This window comes from Rhineura floridana, chromosome 9 (genome assembly GCF_030035675.1).
Source record: "Rhineura floridana isolate rRhiFlo1 chromosome 9, rRhiFlo1.hap2, whole genome shotgun sequence".
NCBI lineage: Eukaryota > Metazoa > Chordata > Lepidosauria > Squamata > Rhineuridae > Rhineura > Rhineura floridana.
This window is the reverse complement of record NC_084488.1, coordinates 106,817,206-106,837,866: the sequence shown is the minus strand read 5'-3', so window position 1 is coordinate 106,837,866 and position 20,661 is coordinate 106,817,206. Positions and strand designations below refer to the sequence as shown.

Here is a 20,661-nt window from a genome sequence, read left to right as displayed (position 1 = left end):
AGGGGTGCTAAACGGTGTATGGGTTCTAGCATAGGTTCAGCAGCACCACCACCGCTTTTCGTCTGTTTGCTGAATAGGACTTAGGTTTCAGCGGGTTGACTTCTGTCCTTCCAAATTGTGTCGACTTGCCAGAGAGCTGAGTTGGTTAGCAGGGCAGGAGACGTGAGGTGAGAGGGCTCTAATGGGCTGGATCAGGCCATCGAGTCCAGCATCCTACTCTTACAGTGGCAACCAGATGCCATAATGTTACTTGGTACTAGGCAACAGAATCTTCCACCCTTGATTGTCCAAACCCCTCTGAAGAGCTTGGGATAGTTTCAGTTTAGTAGGAGCAAGTCCACTCAAGTATCTGGCGAGAGGAGCAGGTTGCCCCCCACCCGTTCTTGTTTAAGGTGGGGGGAAAGTGCATTCTCCTCAGCTGCCACTTTTTCTAGCTTCTGCTTACCTGTGGGGTTTGAGTCCCACAGTTGTTATTACTGTGTTTTCCCTCTGCCCAAGCTTTGTTGGGTCCCCACATCCCCCCCAGGGACTCCTCTCAGACTTCTCCTTTCAGCAAATCAGGGCTGGGAATCAACTGACATTCTGGACCATCCACATTGCTAACTGGTCCTCTGTGCCTTTGCACTCCCTGGAACTTCCCAGGTTTGCTTCAAGTGAGCATGCTCAGAATTGTCACCTGCTTGTTTTAATCAGCTGAAGTCACAGTTTGCGGAAGTGCGCTCAAGGAGAAACTTTTGCCTTAAATTGAGAAGAAAAGCGAGGACCTTTATGTTAATTTGTCTGCACACCTACTCAGTTTAGTTTCATCCATGCACAAAGTCAAGTTGACCCTAATAAATACCTTGAACTCATGACTAAATGCCACCTAGCGGGTTGAGGATATAGATATTCCTGACAGATTAATGATGCCAAACTTCATTAGTTTGTATCCTCCTTTATAAAAATAAATTCCACCCAGTAAGTCTATTCATTCACTAGATGTCATAGGACTTTTATTACTGTATAACAGTGCCTGTGATTTACACCGGCAAAAATCACTGAAGATAAACGAGGATGAAATTTGGCCTGCAACATCTTGCCTTTAAATTGCACTGCAGACATGCCGCTGATAAGATCAAATAATTGCACTGCTTACTGTTCTGTTTGTTTAAATTAGGGACTGACAGACTCCCAAATGCATTCAGGGCCCAGACCATCTAGCAAGAAGACGCCTATACAAAGATGCATGATGTGTGTCATGCAGAATGTTGACAAAGCTGTGAGTCAACCCAAGGCGCAGCTTCCGCATTGTTAGCCCTCGCCTTGGCTTCTGACCAGCACATCTCAATTTCGTTTGACCAAATAATGACAAGGCGTAAACTGCTGTGCGTTCTGCCTTGATTACAGTGTTCCCCACTTGTTTAGCAGCCTCAGCCTTGGTGATTTTATTTTAGGGATATAGAAAGTTACCTTCCAACGAGTCAGACCATTGGCAGCAGTTCTCAAGGTTTCAGACACAAGTCCTTTCCTTTCCTGCCTGGAAAATGCCAGGGATTGAATTTGGGACTATTTACATGCAGTGCATGTGCTGTACCACTGAACGTTGACCTTTCCTGCTCTTCCTCCCTAAGGTAGATCAGATGATCTTTCAAACTATCGTTTGGAGGATCAAAAGCAAGCCTTATGCTCTTGCAGACAGTGGCTTGCCTAAGACTGCCCACTGAAGTCTTGACTTCAGTGAGACTTTAACCAGGTACTTCAGGGCTTACAGAGAGCCAGTGTGGCGTAGTGGTTAGAGTGTTAGACTACGGCCTGGGAGACCAGGGTTCAGATCCCCACACAGCCATGAAGCTCACTGGGTGACCTTGGGCCAGTCACTGCCTCTCAGCCTCAGAGGAAGGCAATGGTAAACCACCTCTGAATACCGCTTTCCATGAAAACCCTATTCATAGGGTCGCCATAAGTTCGGATTGACTTGAAGGCAGTCCATTTTCAGGGCTTTCAGCTCATTCTTATAACCGCTTGCATACATTTGGTAGGAAAACAGAGATTGCATTTTTATAATGCATGAAAAAGCCCTCCCCCAGACCCCCTCCCCCAGCCCTTAAAAATCCCCACCTGTCTTAATGGAAAACATATAGCCCCCCAGACACTGTTCCGCTACAACTCCCATCAGCCCTGACCATTCTGGTTGGGGCCGCTGGAAGATGGCATCTAGCAAACATCTGGAAGGGCGCTGGTTCCCCATCTCTGTAGATAACGCTCTTTATTTTATTTTCCAAACAAGCGTAGAGTGAATGCAGTGTTTTAAATGGATCAATGTTAGGAAATTGTGCTGCATTTTTATTAAAGTCTTGTTTGATGAGAAATGAAGCCTCCAATATTGGATGGATTAAAGCGGTAGATAATGATTTTCTTGTGTGTGTGTGTGGTGGTCGGAAGGAACTTAGGTGATGTTATAATGGCTTCTGAGGAGGCCCAGGACTGTATGAGCAAGCAAAAGGGCTTGAAGGGGGGATTTTCAACATTTTGGCAAGACTGGGGGTTGTATCCAACCAAGTCATCCACTGGTACAAGCACTTTGGCTTGTGCATTGAAACTTCCCCTCCCCCCTAAATCTGCTCTGACCCTCCAAAACAGATTTCATAGGATCATAGAATAGCAGAGGTGGAAGGGGCCTGTGCTCAGTGCAGGAATCCAAATTAAAGCATACCTGACAGGTGGCATACCTCCAGTTTTAGAGAGCACACCAGCTCCCTAGGTAATTGGTTCCATTGCTGTACCACTCTAACTGTCAGGAGGTTTTTCCTGATGTTCAGTCGAAATCTGGCTTCCTGCAACTTGAGCCCATTATTCCGTGTCCTGCACTCTAGGATGATCAAGAAGAGATCCTGGTCCTCCTCTGTGTGGCAACCCCAAATACTTGAAGAGTGCTATCATATCTCCCCTCAGTCTTCTCTTCTCCAGGCTAAACATGCCCAGTTCTTTCAGTCTCTCCTCATAGGGCTTTGTTTCCAGTTCCCTGATCATCCTTGTTGCCCTCCTCTGAACCTGTTCCAGTTTTTCTGCATCCTTCTTGAAGTGTGGAGACCAGAACTGGACGCAGTGCTCAATATGAGGCCTAACCAGTGCTGAATAGAGGGGAACTAATACTTCACGCGATTTGGAAACTATACTTCTGTTAATGCAGACTAATATAGCATTTGCCTTTTTTGGAGCCACATTGCACTGTTGGCTCATATTCAGCTTGTGATCAACGACAATTCCAAGATCCTTCTCACATGTCGTATTGCTGAGCCAAGTATCCCTCATCTTATAGCTGTGCATTTGGTTTCTTTTTCCTAAGTGTAGAACTTTGCATTTATCCCTGTTGAATTTCATTCTATTGTTTTCAGCCCAGTGCTCCAGCCTATCAAGGTCCCTTTGAATTTTGTTTGTGTCTTCCACATTATTAGCTGTGCCCCCCAATTTTGTATCATCTGCAAATTTGATACGCGTACTCTGTACCTCCTCATCCAAGTCGTTAATAAAAATGTGAAAGAGCACTGGGCCCAGGACTGAGCCCTGTGTTACTCTACTCATTACTTCCGCCCAGTTTGAGAAGGAACCATTGATAAGCACTCTTTGAGTACGATTCTGGAGCCAGCTGTGAATCCACCTGATAGCTGTTCCATCCAGCCCACATTTAGCTAGCTTGCTAAACAGAAGATCATGGGGCACTTTGTCAAAAGAGTTGAGATATGTTTTGTCCATAATATTCCACAGTCTACCAGGGAGGTTACCCAATTTGGGGGTACTCAAGAGGAGGAAGGGAGGATAAAGTTCTGTTGCACCAAAGGCCCATCAAGTCAAGCATTCTGTTTGCACACAGTGGCCGACCAGATGCCTGTCTGAAAAGCCATAAGAAGGGCATGAGTACAGCAGCACTCTCCCCACTCATGCCCACTCAGCAGCTGGTATTCAGAGGAATCCTGTCTCAAGTACTAGAAGTAGTATTCAGACATCATAGTTTTATCCTTAAATAGGCATGGCCCAGTCTGCACTTCTGCAGAAGGGGACATCTCTGGCACGTGGAACTCCATACATACACACCCCTTCAGTGCATGAGAGTTGTTCTTGAGAACAGCCCTAAAATCATCTCAAAGCAGCTTCACATTTACTGAGGAGAAGTTTGATTTTCTTGCTGATTTTTAAGGTGGCTGAAGTGGTCTCAGTAACCCTTTTAGGGGAAAGGGTTGCACTTTTATTTTAGTATTCTTGACAAAGACTGTAGGCCAAGCCAATCATTAACCAGAGAAGCCAAGAGTAGGGTGCCTATGACATCACCAAGCAACAACCCTTGAGACCATACCACTTTCTTTTTTGTTGCAGAGCAGCAGTAGCCAATGTGGTGCCCTCCATATGTTGTTAGAGTACAGCTCCCATCATCCCTGGCCATTGGCCAGGCTAGTTGGGACTGACAGGAACTGTAGTCCAAACCATCTGGAGGGCAACATGTTGGCTATCTCTGATGTAGAGAAATGAAATGGTTTAAAAAGGTTTGGTAGATATGCATTGGATTTCTTTCTGGTTTGATCAAAGGAAGGAGAGAGAAGTTACATGTATTGGGGAGATGGTTCTTCTTCTGACTATCCCAACTTTTCATGCAGTACTTTCCAGTCAACCTCAGTTTTCTCAGATCTGCTTTTTCTTTTTTGAAACAGGTGGATCAACTTTCCTTCATTGGGGACAGAAAGCTGCAGACTGACAGGAGCCAGGCCATCCGGGAGAGGCTGAGAGGGAAAGGACTTCCCACAGGTAAATGTTTAGCAACGAAGGGAGTGTTAATGTTGGGGAAATCTAGACTGCTTTTTAATCTCCTGCTTTCCAGATAAGTACAATGAAGGAAGCAGAGTTCCTCCTGGTGTTATGACCAGCTTGACAGGTTTTTGCCTCAGAAAGCAGATTGTTCATCTCACAGCCAGATGCCACTGTTTTAACTTCATTGGGGATGTGGCAAAAATCTGAGCATAGGGTGGTATTGGTGGTGGGAAAGCCTGAGTTCTAAAGATGTGGAGAAGCTTTTGCATGATTACTTTAACACAAGGTGTGCTTGCTCTTTTTTTTTTTTTTTGGTCGGAAGCATCTTGAGGCCAAGCCAGACACGTGTTTTTTTTAACAAACACGTGGGGCTCCATGTTAGTGGAGCAGTGGAATCTGCTCCGGGATCTCTGAACTTTCAGGGAGCTGTCCTTCAGCTGCCTGACATGGAGGTACTAGCCGCCACTGGTTTTCAAAGTGTGAAGAAATGGGATTGGAATGGTTTAGCACTTTCTTTCCTTCTGCAATCCAGTGAATACCCCTCTGGAGCTAATAGCACCTTGGAGGCAGGGACTCAGCTGGATCATGATGTGGGAGGAGAGGTTAAACAAAAAACAAAAAAAACCCTCCCCATATGCAGTGGACCTATCCTGTCTCTCTCACACACGTGCACACACATGTGCAGTATTTTACATTAAAGAAGCATGCACTTCCCCTAGCATGACTAGGCATTTCCTGTTGCATTATCAGAGAAATACACCTAATGTAATAGGAATATACTTTTTTCTCTCTCCTCATAATGATGAGCTGGAGGGGGGTTGCATATGTGTGCCGAAAGCTCTTACCTAGTTGAGATTTCTTGAAAAGGCCTGAAAGCTTAAAGCTAGTCACAGTTAAGCACAACTCACATTTTGGCTTTCCAATACTCAGTCCAGGCTAACATAATTTGTGCTATGTCTTGTGAAAGCCATATTTAGTGTTATTTCCTATTCCTCCAATCTGGCTTAAACTAAATCCATATTGTTAATTCCCACTTCTTAGTTTATGTGCCATCTGTCTTCTGTGCTTAACAAGTATTTCAGAGCACAACTCCGTGTGAAGATTGAGCATCCAATAAAAGCAGGATATATTTGGCTGTTGTGGTGGTGTAATGCTTGTAACCATGAGATGAATAGTGAGTGGTTTATGTGCTTGCTGCAAATTTCCTAGACTGATTTTCAATATGAAAATATATGTCCCCTTTTCTACCAAAGTGAAGCTGCGCTAAAATATTTATCTAATTCTTTATGGTGCATTCCTTAACAATGGCACCCACGTGTCTAAATGGCAGAATTTGTAGCAGGGTGTCACTATTAAAGTAGAGCAATAGATACAATTACTTTTAATAATGTACCCAGCATTTAAAATTGTTTTTGCTATTGAATGAAAATGTTATGAGGCACTCCATAAATAAACCCCTTCAGAATATAACCCCCAAACCTGGTAACTTATTCTGAATAAGTGTGGGCCCTTAAGGAATTGGGGATGGGAAGGAATGGAAATGGAATAAACTTCTCTTCCAACCCTACCTTCTATTTGCCCTCATTCCTGCCCTCCACCCCCCATTTGATCTACTTAATTTATTCCTCCCTGTAGCCCCCACTCACCATTTGCCTGCTCAGCCTGTTCGCTATCCTGGGCTTTACCCCCCCCCCCCGAAACACCACCATTCCACCTTCACCATCTTCTCACCTCCTCTCTTAACCTGTTCCTTTTGGCCTGGAAGGAGGAAATGGTGGCATTCTTCACTGGTTGGACACTTTCTTTTCCTAGGCTTAAAAAATAATGGGGGAATCTTCCCTCCTGGGGGCTTTGTGTAACTGGCAGGCACAAGGGCCCAGTCTTCAAAAGATTCATTGTTTATCTAAAGGTTGAGGAACTGTAGGCCTAGGAGCCAAATGTGGCTCTTCATGCCTCTCTGTCTGCCCCTCAAGACTCTCCCAGGCCACACCCCTCCCCAGCTCTACTTCATACCTTCCTTGAATGTTTTTGCCTGGCTGGAAGGTGCTTGATCTCTGATGATTCCTCTGTTGACTGGATAGAGAGGGGTGTATGAGTATGTGTAGAAACTAGCCTACTGTATGAAGGTAAAGTTCACATTTGTTGCTTCTGCATGTGGTGCAGATGGGAATGTGGCCCTTGCTCGGAAGAAAGTTTCCATCCCTGGCTAAAGACTAGTCCTGTGTTCCTTTGCCCAACAGTGGCACAGCCAGCTTCCCTTGTCTCTGTGGATATCCAATACAGTAGTATCTTCTTCAGCAGGCTAACTTACTAGTTCCTGGCTGGGCAAGTCTACCAGAGCAGCACCGTTTAACAGGTTTTTCCAGTGCAGATGTAATGCTAGTTCCCTGCAAAACATGCATATCAGGAGCCATCATCAGAGACTTATTGGAGGGTTTCTTGCAAACCAAAAATGGAAACCGTGACTTGTGGTTTTGAACAACTAGCTGAAACTCTCAAGTTTGCTGAAGTAAAAAGCTATGAAGCACTCTAGTTATTGTTAACCATGGTTGATGTCAGCACATGTAACTCTAAAATATGTTTGTTGCTGGCAAGAGAAGGAGAGGGGAATATGCTGTATGAAGAGGAAAAGAGAGAGTGAGGGGGACCATGAGTCCCTGAAGCTGGCTCTAGATTTGCAAGCCAGCAGGTCCTGCGAAGCCAGATCTGTCTTGAATGTGCAAGCTGTTTGGGGAGGAAAGTGGGAAAAGCTTGTTCTACAGCTGAGTGTGATCTAGCCAGAATTAAGCATGCTTAAATCTACTATATACTCTCCCATAGAAATCATTGTTTTTTTTTTTAAAAAAATTGAACTCTGTATCACCTAATTATATATCCATAATTTGATATAAAATGTAAGCAATTGGTGAGAAGTGTAAGACAGACATAAAAGATTTAGAAGGACCCTAGAACGTGTAACTCCCTACCTAGACTAGGCTGGCACCATCATGTTGTCTTTTTGGCTGCATCTAAAAACCTTAGCTATTTTAGCAAGCTTTTTCATGAGCTGTTACTGAATTATTTTTATTTAGAAAGATTTATAAACCACTTCATCAATGAGCTCTCTAAGCAGTGTACATAATAAAATTGTAGATAAAACACAGCTAAAAGTCCATGTAACTGTTAAACAAAACACCCAAATATACACTAAATAATTATCATTAAGACACAGATAAAACTAGCAAAACTAGCAAAAAGGTATGGCGTTGTGAGGAAGACATGCCAGTTAAGGGGAACTCGACCCAGACAATTGGTGGCTGTGCCGTGTTCCGGTCCTCCTCACATCCACAGGATTGCTGGTAGTCTTATCAGCCAACCCTCGGATCTCCAGTTGCTGCTTCTTAATGCCAGATCGGTAAATAATAAAACCTCCCTCATCCATGATTTAATTATGGATGAGGCGGCTGATCTGGCATGTATTACCGAAACCTGGGTGAGCGATCTGGGAGGTATTAATCTCTCCCAGTTGTGCCCACCTGGATATTCGGTCCAGCATCTGGGTAGATCCGAGGGTCGGGGAGGGGGAATCGCTGTGGTCTATAAAAGTTCCATTCCTCTCGTTAGGCACCCTATCCAGGTGGCTAATGGCCTGGAGTGTCTGCACATTGTGTTGGGTCAGCGAGACAGACTGGGAATACTGTTGGTGTACCGTCCACCCTGCTGCCCAACAGCTTCCCTAACTGAGCTGACGGAGGTGGTCTCGGATTTGGTGTTGCGATCCCCCAAGCTTCTGGTATTGGGGGATCTCAACATCCATGCCGAGGCCGCCTTGTCTGGAGCAGCTCAGGACTTCATGACCTCCATGACAGCCATGGGGCTGTCTCAATTTGTTACTGGCCCTACGCATGTGTCAGGACATACTCTAGACTTGATTTTTGCCACTGGGTTAGGGGATGGTGATCTGGGAGTAAGGAATTTTACATCTATTCCTTTGTCATGGACAGATCACCGCCTATTGAGATTTAGACTCACATTGTCTTCTCCCCTCTGCAAGGGTGGAGGACCGATTAAGATGGTCCGTCCCCGGAGACTAATGAATCCTGAGGGATTTCAAAGGGCTCTAGGGAATTTTCCGGCTGATAAAACTGACGATTCTGTCAAAACCCTGGTCACTCTGTGGAATACGGAAATTACCCGGGCAGTTGACACAATCGCCCCGATGCGCCCTCTCCGTTGCAGAGCTCAATTGGCTCCTTGGTTTACCTCGGAGCTAAGAGTGATGAAGCAAGAAAGGAGACGGCTTGAGTGCAAATGGAGGCGAACTCCCGACGGCTGTAATTATGCTCTTGTGAAGGCCTCTACCAAACGTTATGTGAAGGCAGTGAGGGCAGCGAAGAAGCAGTACTTTGCTGCCTCCATTCAGTCATCTTGTAATCGCCCAGCGGAACTTTATAAAGTTGTCCGGGGACTTCTACATTCTGGTCCTCCGGATGCAATACAACCATCAATAGCCCGCTGTAATGAGTTTGCGAGGCACTTCCAAGATAAGATCACTAACATCCGCCGGGACCTTGACTCCAATATTGTAGCAGTTGAATCTAATGCGGTATCCAGAACACAGTCTTGTCCGGTTTTATTGGATGAGTTTCAGTTGGTACAGCTCGAGGATGTGGACAAGGTGCTCGGACAGGTGCGGGCGACCACTTCTGCTCTGGATCCTTGCCCCTCATGGCTAATAAAAGCTAGCAGGAATGGAACAGCCAGTTGGGCCAAGGAGGTGATTAATGCCTCTTTACGAGAGGGAGTGGTCCCACTCTGCCTGAAACAGGCGGTGGTGAGACCGCTCCTAAAAAAGCCCTCCTTGGACCCTGATAATTTTAACAACTATAGACCAGTAGCAAATGTTCCATTTCTGGGCAAGGTTCTAGAGCGTGTGGTCGCTCACCAACTCCAGGCTCTCTTGGATGAAACTGATTATCTGGACCCATTTCAATCGGGCTTTCGGCCGGGGTTTGGTACAGAAACGGCCTTGGTCGCCCTGTATGATGATCTCTGTCGGGAGAAAGACAGAGGGAGTGTAACTCTGTTGGTTCTCCTTGATCTCTCGGCGGCTTTTGATACCATCGACCATGGTATCCTTCTGGGGCGACTCACGGACTTAGGAATTGGAGGCACTGCTTGGCAGTGGCTGCGCTCCTATCTTGGGAATCGCCTCCAGAAGGTGATGCTTGGGGAGCATTACTCGAGTCCCTGGGTACTCCAATATGGGGTCCCGCAGGGTTCAGTTCTGTCCCCCATGCTCTTTAATATCTATATGAAGCCGCTGGGTGAGGTCATCAGGAGTTTTGGAGTGCGTTTTCAGCAATATGCTGATGATACGCAGCTCTACTTCTCCTTTTCATCTTCCTCAGGTGAGGCTGTCAATGTACTGAACTGCTGCCTGGCTACGATAATGGACTGGATGAGAGCTAATAAACTGAAACTCAATCCTGACAAGACTGAGATGCTGTTGGTGGGGGGGTACTCTGCCCAGGTGGTTGATGTCAGACCTGCTCTGGATGGGGTTACACTCCCCCTAAAGGAGCAGGTCCGTAGTTTGGGGGTCTTATTAGATCCGCTCCTGTCACTTGAGGCTCAGGTAGCCTCGGTGGCACGGAATGCGTTCTACCAGCTTCGGCTGGTAGCCCAACTACGACCCTATCTGGACAGGGAGAACCTCGCCTCAGTTATTCACGCTCTGGTAACCTCTAGATTGGATTACTGTAATGCACTCTACGTAGGGTTACCTTTGAAGACGATTCGGAAACTTCAGCTAGTGCAGAATGCTGCGGCCAGAGTCCTTACTGGGACGAAGAAATTTGACCATATAACACCTATTCTGGCCCAACTGCACTGGCTACCTATATGTTTCCGGGCCAGATTCAAAGTGTTGGTTCTTACCTATAAAGCCCTTAACGGCGTCGGACCGCAATATCTGATGGAACGCCTCTCTCGTTATGTACCTACCCGTTCACTGCGCTCGACATCTAAGGCCCTTCTCCGGGTCCCAACTCATAGGGAGGCCCGGAGAACAACAATTAGATCTAGGGCCTTTTCAGTGGCGGCCCCCGAATTATGGAATGCCCTCCCAGATGAGATACGCCTGGCGCCTTCTTTGTCATCTTTTCGGCGCCAGGTAAAAACTTCGCCCAGGCATTTTAAGTTTAAATTTAATTTTATTTTAAATTTAACTGTAATTGTATTTTTATTTTAATTTGTATTCTAGTTTTGTTTTTAAATATGTTTTATTGTATGCTGTAATCCACACTTGTTCATTTTTAAATGTGGTTTTATCTTGCTGTACACTGCCCTGAGAGCTCGTTGCTATAGGGCGGTTTAAAAGCGTAATTAAATAAATAAATAAATAAATAAATAAAATATAGGTAACTAAAATTATTTGTCTAAATAGGCTTGCAGAAATAGCAAAAATCATACATAAAATATTCTCTATAGATATTATTTATGGTCTCTTTAGAAATAGATAGATGGTTAAAAGGACAAGCACATGGAAAGAAAGGTTTATTACAAGAGGGAAGAGCCAACATGTTACCCAATGGCCCCATTATATACCTTGGAATATTGTGAACTGAGGCTTTCTTTTAAAAGCATAATGTCCTGTGTGGTGGTGGTGATGCCTGGTTCTTGCACAGCATCTGGACGTTTGATGTTTGGTAAACGGAGCATCTGGAAAGACCTTGTATGAAAAACTAGGGAGATAAAACAAATCTAGACTCCAGAAACTAGGGCCAAAAGCAGAATTAAGAAGAGACTGGCTGACAGTATTAAAAGCAGCTGTCCTAAAAGCACACTAAAGGCCTTGATGTTTTTAGTTAAGAGAAGATCATTAGCCATTTAATTTCAGTGCAGTGAAGGTAATTAGGGAAGCCAGATTCAAAACTAGAAATAAATGAATTAGGAGTATGATGTTCGAGCAGAGAGAGTAAATGTCAAAGACATTTAGAAGAAAATTTCAACATAGGAAATTAGATGGTGGTGTTTAGACAGGACAGAAAAGATGGATCAAGAGGGCACTTTTGAAAAGGAGGGGAACAGTAGCATGCTTAAAGATGAAAGGAATGAACAGACAAAACAATCCGATGTCAAAGAGGTAAAAAGGCCAGGAGCATCAGGAGAGAGAGGAATAAGACTTACTAAAGGGTAAACCCATTGATATTAGTGTGACTGCGCTTAAATTGGTCTGAGAGTTGAGGCTGTTGCTTGATTTCAGTGGTGAGAATTGATTAGGTGTTATATAACTGTGTTGATGTCCTTTATCTTTTGACAGTTTGAGGATAAAGGCTATATTTATCTCTTGGACCGAATTGAGTTCTGTCCCTTTATTGCACCCTTTGACACCCTCACCTTTTGTTTCCATATGGAAATATATTTTCCTGCTGCTTATAGCACAAACTTCCATAGAAGTTTCCTTCTCTGCAAGCCATTGGCAATAATGAGGAGGGTGTGTCGGAATGAAGTTCAAGAATGATGGATGGCTTGTGGTAGTACTTCACTGAACTTTAAAAAACAACAACTGCTCTATGTGATCACTTTGAGAAGGACATGGGCAGGATTTTATAGAGAAGTTGCTTTAAAAAAAAATCATGGGAGGAAAGCCAGTAAGCTGACAACAAAACTGCTGATGTAGTCCGTATATTCCTTTCAGGAATGTACTGGGTCTTTATGAATATTTGAGAAGCAAGTAAAACTGAAACTTAGGGTTTCTCAAAAACAAGGACTTGCATTCCTCAGGCAAATATAAAGAGGTAAAAGAAAATACCATTTTAGGCACTGTGGCTTATAAGGGGCAAGATAGTTCTTTCTGATAGCACACATCTATTTTCACTGCTCAGAGGATGGCAACTAATCTTATCTATATATGCAAGCAAAATGGCCATGATACCGCATGGGCCCCCTATGGGATGAAATGTGTATGCAGACAGGCATTGCACACTAAAACCTGTGTGATCCTTGAAGGTGGGTAGTTGGGCTGCAGAGTCTCAGTGTCTGTGATGGAGGACAGACTTACAGCAATTCTAATCACATCTACTTGGAGTTAAGTCCAACTGAATTCAGTGGAGCTTACTCCCAGGTAAGCAGGGTTAGGATTGGAGGCTTAGGCATTGCCTTAACAGTGCCCTCAAGTGGAAGGTTTTGCCATTCATTCGTCTAGATAACTATCTATTTCAAGCAGTAAAAGGATCCATTAAAGGACACAATTAGGGCAGGAGCTACATTTTCCTCCCTATTCATGGACACCCAAGCCTCTTGAGAATAATGGCAGATATATAAAAAAAAAAACTTCTATATTTTTATACTTTGCGTTAAAAAGTCAAGTATCTGTTGTCTGTAAAGCCACACATATCAAAGATATTTATAGCCACTATTTATAGCCACTGAATTCATACATTATACAAAACACCAAACTGTGACGCTTGCCTTATAAACAAAAACATTTCATTATTATTATTCTGTCCAACCTTCCAAAAACCGATTAAAGCACCGTATTTGTTGAAAAGAGGAAAAAACCTATACATATCCAAGACGGATTCTTCTTGTTCCAGGAAGAAGCTTAATGGCCGATACTGCAGATGTTCACCAGGCTCCGTTATTTCAACAGACCATGCTTAACAAAAGACTTAGTAAGTCTATGGGGTTCTTGTCTATCAGAGGTTTGCAAAGTGAGGAAGTCTTTTGCCAGGGCATGTCCTCTGATTACAACTCTGGCCATGAAGATGACACCAATGCTTGTTGCCCTTACCGGTACAGAGTGAGTGACTTGGAAAGGAAAGCAGAGCCTGGCCCCAAACGGAAAGTCTGGGCTTCCTCCTCAGATTTGCTATCCACAGCTGACAAAGGGAGTGAGAGAGACCATGTTGGGGATTCCTGCAGGCACTATAACCATGCAGGGACAATCCCAGTACGGACTTCAGCAGCTACCAGAAACAAGGAGAGCAGATACTCTGATGGGAGCAAAGCCTTCGATATTTTTGGCCCTCAAAAACTAGACCAGGTGCGCTATTTGCCAGAGACATCGACATCTACGGCCTTATCAAGTGCCTTTGACAGGATCAAAGAGAGGCAGAAGAAGCTGCAGTTGCTGAGGGGAGCCATGAATGTTGAAGGTCAGTAAATTTTGTGCTGTACGCAACTGAGGCCCCATCTGTACTATACATTTAAAGCACCCATGGCTTCCCCCAAAGAATCCTGGGAACTGTAATTTGTGAAGAGTGTTGAGTGTTGTTAAGAGACCCCTCTTCCACTCTCTGAGCTACAATCCCCACAGTTCCCTGGGGGAAAGGGATTGATTGTTAAAGCACTCTGGTAATTGTAGCTCTGTGAGGGAAATAGGGGTCTCAATGCAACTCTCAGCACCTGTAACAAACTGCAGTTCCCAGGATTCTTTGGATGAAACCATGGCTGTTTAAAGTGGCATGATACTGCTTTGAAAGTATAGTGCAGATGTGGCCTAAGTTCCGTTTGCATGATTCCATCATGCAGAGGTCTTCTCTTTGTGTTTGCATTGCGTTTGTTTTTGAAATGGGGTGGGGACTCTCTATTGTGTCAGTTTTATTTGTTGTCTGAGCTGGAAACCTTGGTTTAAAAGTTTGAAGGAATAACTTGGTTTTTGAAGGAAAGATGGCGCTTAAGGTCTGTAAAAGAATGAAAATTGGGTATCTACATCTGAATGAATCTGCCACAGATGAGACACATACAAAAATAATTACCATAGAGTTATAAGTGGTGCAAAACAGGTCAGTTTGTAGTGTCTCAAATTGGCTATTTCTTTAATTATCTTCCCTGGCTTTGAAATCTTTAAACTGCTTTTGATACTTTTTGTAAGTCGCCCAGAGGACAGCAGTTATGAGACGCAACAGAAATATTTTATTTATTAATTAAATTTATTATATTCCACCTTTCCTCCCAAAGGAGCCCAGGGTGGCAAACCCAAAAGTAATTAAAACAATACAGTTAAAAATAAAATAACATATTTACATGCTGAGTCTCTCCCTCTGCTGCTTATGCTCATGTGTGAACATTAGAAGGGTGTGCTGGATCAGGCCAGTAGCCCATCTAATCCAGCATCCTGTTCTCACAGTGGCTGGCCAGATGCCCATGAGAAGCCCACAAGCAGGATCTGAGTGCAAAAGCGCTCTCCCTTCCTGTGGTTTCAGGCTACTTGCTTTCAAATGGATACTGCCTCTGATTATGGGGGCAGAGCATATCCATCGTGGCTAGTAGCCATTGATAGCCTTATCCTCCAAGAATTTGTCTAATCCTCTTTTAAAGCCATCCAAGTTGGTGGCCATCACTGCCTCTTGTGGGACCGAATTCCATAGTTTAACTATGTGCTGTGTGAAGAAGGACTTTCTTTTGTCTGCCCTGAATCTTCCAACATTCAGCTTCATTGGATGTCCATGAGTTCTAGTGTTATGAGAGAGGGAGAAAAACTTTTCTGTATCCACTTTCTCTATGCCATGCATAATTTTATACACTTCTGTCATGTCTGTTCTGACTTGCCTTTTCTTTAAATGAAAAAGCCCCAAATGCTGCAACTTTTCCTCACAGGGGAGTCGCTCCATCCCCTTGATCATTCTGGCTGCCTTTTTTTGAACCTTTTCCAACTCTACAATATCCTTTCTGAAGTGAGGTAAGCAGAACTATACACAGTATTCCAAATGCAGCTGCACCATAGATTTATACCACAGCAGTATGATGTCAGTAGTTTATTTTCAATACCTTTCCTAATGATCCCTAGCATGAAATTTGCCTTTTTCGCAGTTGCCACACACTGGTTGACATCTTCATTATGCTATCCACGACAACCCCAAGGTCTCACTCCTGGTCAGTCATCTCTAGCCATGAGTGTATATGTGAAATTAAGATTTTTTGCTTCAATGTGCATAAGTTTATACTTGTTTACATTAAATTTGTCATTGTATCGCTGATTCATTCTGTTTTGAGAGGTCCTTTGGGAGGACCTTTTTGTTTTAACAACACTGAACAATTTAGTATCATCGGAAAACTTGGCCACCTCACTGCTCACCACTAACTGTAGGTCATTTATGAACAAGTTAAAAAGCACAGGTCTCATTACCTTGGGTGGACTCCACTTTCCACAGCCCTCCACTGGAAGAACTGTTCATTTATTCCTACTTTCTGCTTCCTACAACTTAACCAGTTAATTTAACACGAGGTCCTCTCCTCTTATTCCGGAACTGCTAAACTTACTCAGGAGTCTTTGGTAAGGTACCTTGTTGAAAGCTTTTGAAAGTCTAAGTATGCTATGTCCACTGGAACACTGCTATTTATATGCTTGTTGACATTCTAGTAAGTTAGTAAGTTAGTAAGTTAGTGAGATAGGACTTTCCCTTTCAGAAGACATGCTGGTTCTGCTTCAGCAAGGCTTGTTCTTCTATATGTTTGGTTAATTTATCTTTAATAATGCTTTCTACTAGTTTCCCGGGACAGATGTTAAGCTAACCAGCCTGTAATTTCCAGGATCCCCCCGGATCCCTTCTTAAAGATTGACGTTACATTGACCACTTTCCAGTCCTCAGGAATGGAGGTGGATCTGAGGGACAAGTTACATATTTTTGTTAGAAGATCAGCAGTTTCACATTTCAGTTCTTTGAGGACCCTCAGGTGGATGCAGTCCGGACCCGGCGATTAGTCAGTTTTTATTTTGTCTATTAAGCTTCACTGTGTGCTTCATCATTAGCACAAAACAGAAAGCTGAAGAGAGGCATTTGCAGTTTCTGTGGGTGCATTAACCCAGTGTTTTTTAATCATGGATCCCCAGATGATGTTGAACTACAACTTCCATCATTGCTTACCATTGACTAAGCTGGCAGGGAATGATGGGAGCTGTAGTCCAACAGCATCTGGGGGCCCAGTGCTAAAGAACACTGTATCTAGCCAACTTAGGTTTTACACTCACATTATGAAGCAATTTAATAAAACTAAATAAAATAAGCTTCATGTAAGCAAATGCCCTTGGAGTATAAGTCAGGAAGTTCCTGATTCAAATCTCAGCTCAGCCATGAGTGCTTTAGGTCGCTTTAGGGAAGATACTGTTATCAGCCTCACACCAGCAATACGGAGTTAGTAATAGTGACATATCTTACAGGGTTGTTAAAAGGATTGCTGAAATAACCTGTGTCCAGTAGTTTGAAAGATGTGCTGTGGTAATGGATAAGTATGATTCGTGCTCCATCTTTGGAGGCTTATTCCTCCCAGTCAAATATAACCTCTCTCCCATTCCCCCTGTACACATGCTCTACACATGCAGCTTGTGAAACTGAAAATTCATCTCCTCCTCCTTCAAGGCAAGGCAGGAAGATAATCTTATCGTTTGAAATGTGTGATTGATGCTTGTATTACCATACTCACAAAGTAAAAACCAAAAGTTTAGCCCATCCCACTGATTTACAAGAATGTTATCCTTCCTACTGATCCAAGTGCTTAGAATATTAAAAGCATATGGTCATCTCCTTTACCCTGAAACCCTGAATTATTCAGTTGTCTATGGTTTATACACATTCCCATTTACTCTGCATCCAGTGTACTCTCACCACTGGTTTGGGAAGAGGTGTACACACAATGCTAGCCACAATCCATACCTGCATCTATCCTTGCATTTCTTATGAAATACTGTGTTTTGATGTGTTTTTCTCCAAACCAGCTTTGATCTGAATTAGGGATGTGCTAGAATTCCATCCAATTTGGATTTGGTATCAAATTTTTCATTAATTTGCTTATTCGCTATCATTGCAGATCAGATTTTTACGTAGTGATTTTTTTAAAAAAATCTGCGTATAAAATTTTGATATTGGTATCAATATTTTTACTGATATTTCCTTTCACACTATTGATATTATTATCAATATTTTTTCCGAGGGGGGGGAAGATTGGTGAAAGCAGCAACTTATGGACAAAGATTGGACTCAAATCAATACCAGCCAGGAGATCCCATCCCTAATCTGAAAGAGAAAAAGATGATCTAGCTGTGTTCTAAGCTGATAATGTGTACACAGCTTTGGTCCCAGCAAACAGAAAGCAGGCTGGGTCTCTCATTAAAAGCTTCAGGCTGACAAGATGTAACAGTGAGCATATTGGCATTGGTGATGGACTAGTTGCCCACTGTTGTAAATTCACTCTGTGATGCCAATACGCAATACAAACCCACCCAAATCCATTTCCATAATAATTCTCTTTGAGACGTTTAACTTAGTCTTTGGTTTATGATAAACTGCAATAAATCAATGTTTCCAAATGGGTAAACAACAAAAAGTATTGTGGCACCCTAAATGCTAAGGCTGCAATCCTAAGGGTGGGGGAAGCCACCTCTGCATTCATCTGTCCCAATTCTGGGCTTCCAAAAAGATTTCAAAAACTTTTCTGTCTTATTGGAAACAAGTGTGTCTCAGAAGCATGTCTAAAATTTCTCCTGGTTTGGTAGCATGACGGGACTGGAAGAGATTAGGATCCCTTGAATACCAGCTCTTTTTTTTTTTTTTGCCTTTCCAATTCTGAGCTGCAACATCAGGTGGCTCAGGAAATTGGAAAAGGAGGTTCCAACATTGGATCTCCCTCTCTGACATTGGAGACCTGTTTCTAATGTCAGAGATGTAGATCTGATCCTGTGACCCCTGGGATGCCCTCCCAGGGACCATAGGATTTTGCACCTAACACATGTGTTGGCATAATCTGTACAGTACCTAAAAAGATACATCTGGATCCCCGTTTGTGGAATGGGGTCCACCTGGCACCTTCATTGACATCTTTTCAGTGCCAGGTAAAGACTTACTTTTAATCTCAGATATTTGATAAATTGAAATTGTGTTGTTTCGTTATTAGTGTGCTGCCAAAGCTTCCTGTGGCTGTATGGGGGTGGTTATTGTTTTGTTATGGTATCATGTATTTATTTCTTTTTTTAACAATGTTGTAAGTCACTTGGAGACCATTGGGTAACAAGCGACTAACAAATCTAATTCTTCATCATCAACATCAACATCGTGTGTGGCTTGACTCTCATGTTTTGCAGAGCATCCACACAATGTTGGCCTGCTGAATTGCCCAGATTTCTAAACAAGCCTGCTTTGTATTTTCATATCAAATTTGTTGCAATTTTTCAATGATAAAATGAAGTTACAGCACCAGCCATCCAGTGTGGACAGGCAAAATGGAAGTAAAGTTTTGGGAGGCTCCTTTAAATTGAACACTTCCTCTTTGCAAGTTCATCCTATTGTATTGCTTGGATTCCTGCACTGTAAAGAGGTTAGATTTGATGACCTTATAGGCCCCTTCCAACTCTACTATTCCATGATTCTATATTTTGTATTGTATTGTATTGTTGTTCTGGGTTGGGGAATTAGTGATCCAGAGCATCTGAATTGCCCCTTGAAGAGTTGCCTCTTTAAATTGCCCCAGTGCCAACTTCTCTTCCCGTAGTGGTGATGGGGAGACTTTCCTGATTTTGTCTCATTTTATATTTTTTTATGGTGAAATAGTGCTATTAATAAACTCAGTTTTAGAAGTGTGATTACAGTAGCATTCTTGGCCTATGCAGCTTTTCTGGCTGCTCGAGACTGAAAAGAGCCTAAAATAAGGACGAATGTGCAGGATTCTGCATTTACCTACTTTTATGTGCCTCTCTGATAAAGCACTCAAAGAAGTTTACCCTGTAAAATACTGGTTTAAAACAGAAGTGGGGAACCTTTGTCAGATCAAGAGCCACATTCCTTATTGGCAACCAGGGGCTTATGCCAGAGTCACAGTGGGCAGCGGAATGAATATGACTCCTATCTTTGTACAGGCTACATTCCAGCCACACAGAAGTCAGAGGCATACACACACTTCACCATCCTTCATCCAGGCAAGGAAGCATGAGACATGATCGCACTGCAAGCCAGGCAGAAGTATTTGAGGAGGGTGCATGGCCTGGGGCAGTTGCAAGGGCCACATACAATAGACAGGCCTGGAGGCCAAATTCAGCCTATGGGTCAAAGTTCCTCATCCCTGTTTTACAATAATAGCTATAATCTAAGAGATTATGATACTAAAGGAAGTAAGAGGAAAGAGGAAAATGGGAATGTTCAGGTGTAACACTTTCATTACATAACTATGTTTTGTAATAACCAGGTAGAATGGCAGCTTTAGGAAAGTTCTGGGAGGGAAGGAGCCAAAACGACATTTGGTCATGTAATAACTACCCCACAGTACACCACTTCCATTCCCTAAAGTTGAAATTAATGATTAACTGTCACACACAGAGCCACTTCATATTCTTAGAATCTCAGTACACTCTGCAGAGGAATGCTTACGAAGTGGTAGGCTTTTCACTTGTTATGACAGTCTCAATAGTTTCTGTGAAGTTAGGCTAATTTGCATAGAACAGTATGATGAAGTCTTTATTGTGCAAAGCCATAGGCTACCACAGTTAAACAGATATAAAAGGAAGATACAAAATACATATTAAAAAGCAGATCATATTACAATAAAACACAGTTCAACAACATAAGAGTGGAATAAACTAATTTTAATTGGATAGACTAATCTGAATTTTCCATTGGAAAATTTTCTGATGGGCAAAGGAATGATCCGATTTAGTATGTTTATTTTACTTGTTTTATAAACAAAGCTAAAAACATTGAAACTGTCAAGCTCTCTCTTCTTTTTTTTGCAATTGACATACATTCATAGTTACTAATGAACTTACAAAATGGAAAATTTTCCGCAGAAAGATAAAATCCTTCCACCCCACATCACTGGTGTGGTGTGTTTATAATATATGTTCTAACTCTTTGGAACCCTCCCAGGTCTGGCACTATGCTATTCAGATAATATCAGTTATGTATAAACAAT

General features: G+C 43.0%; 1 protein-coding gene across 5 annotated transcripts in view; it reads left to right on the top strand.

Moving 5' to 3' along the window:
- The window catches only part of PTPN13 (protein tyrosine phosphatase non-receptor type 13), a 196,459-nt gene that overhangs the window by 88,846 nt on the left and 86,952 nt on the right, over nucleotides 1-20,661 (top strand). For 4 of the 5 annotated variants that reach the window (XM_061583095.1, XM_061583093.1, XM_061583092.1 and 1 more), the window contains exons 6-7: nucleotides 4,683-4,776; nucleotides 13,359-13,919. In XM_061583095.1, coding sequence (XP_061439079.1) covers nucleotides 4,683-4,776; nucleotides 13,359-13,919 — 655 coding nt within the window. The remainder of the gene's footprint in view (nucleotides 1-4,682; nucleotides 4,777-13,358; nucleotides 13,920-20,661) is intronic. The other variant, XM_061583096.1, reaches the window with a different exon arrangement.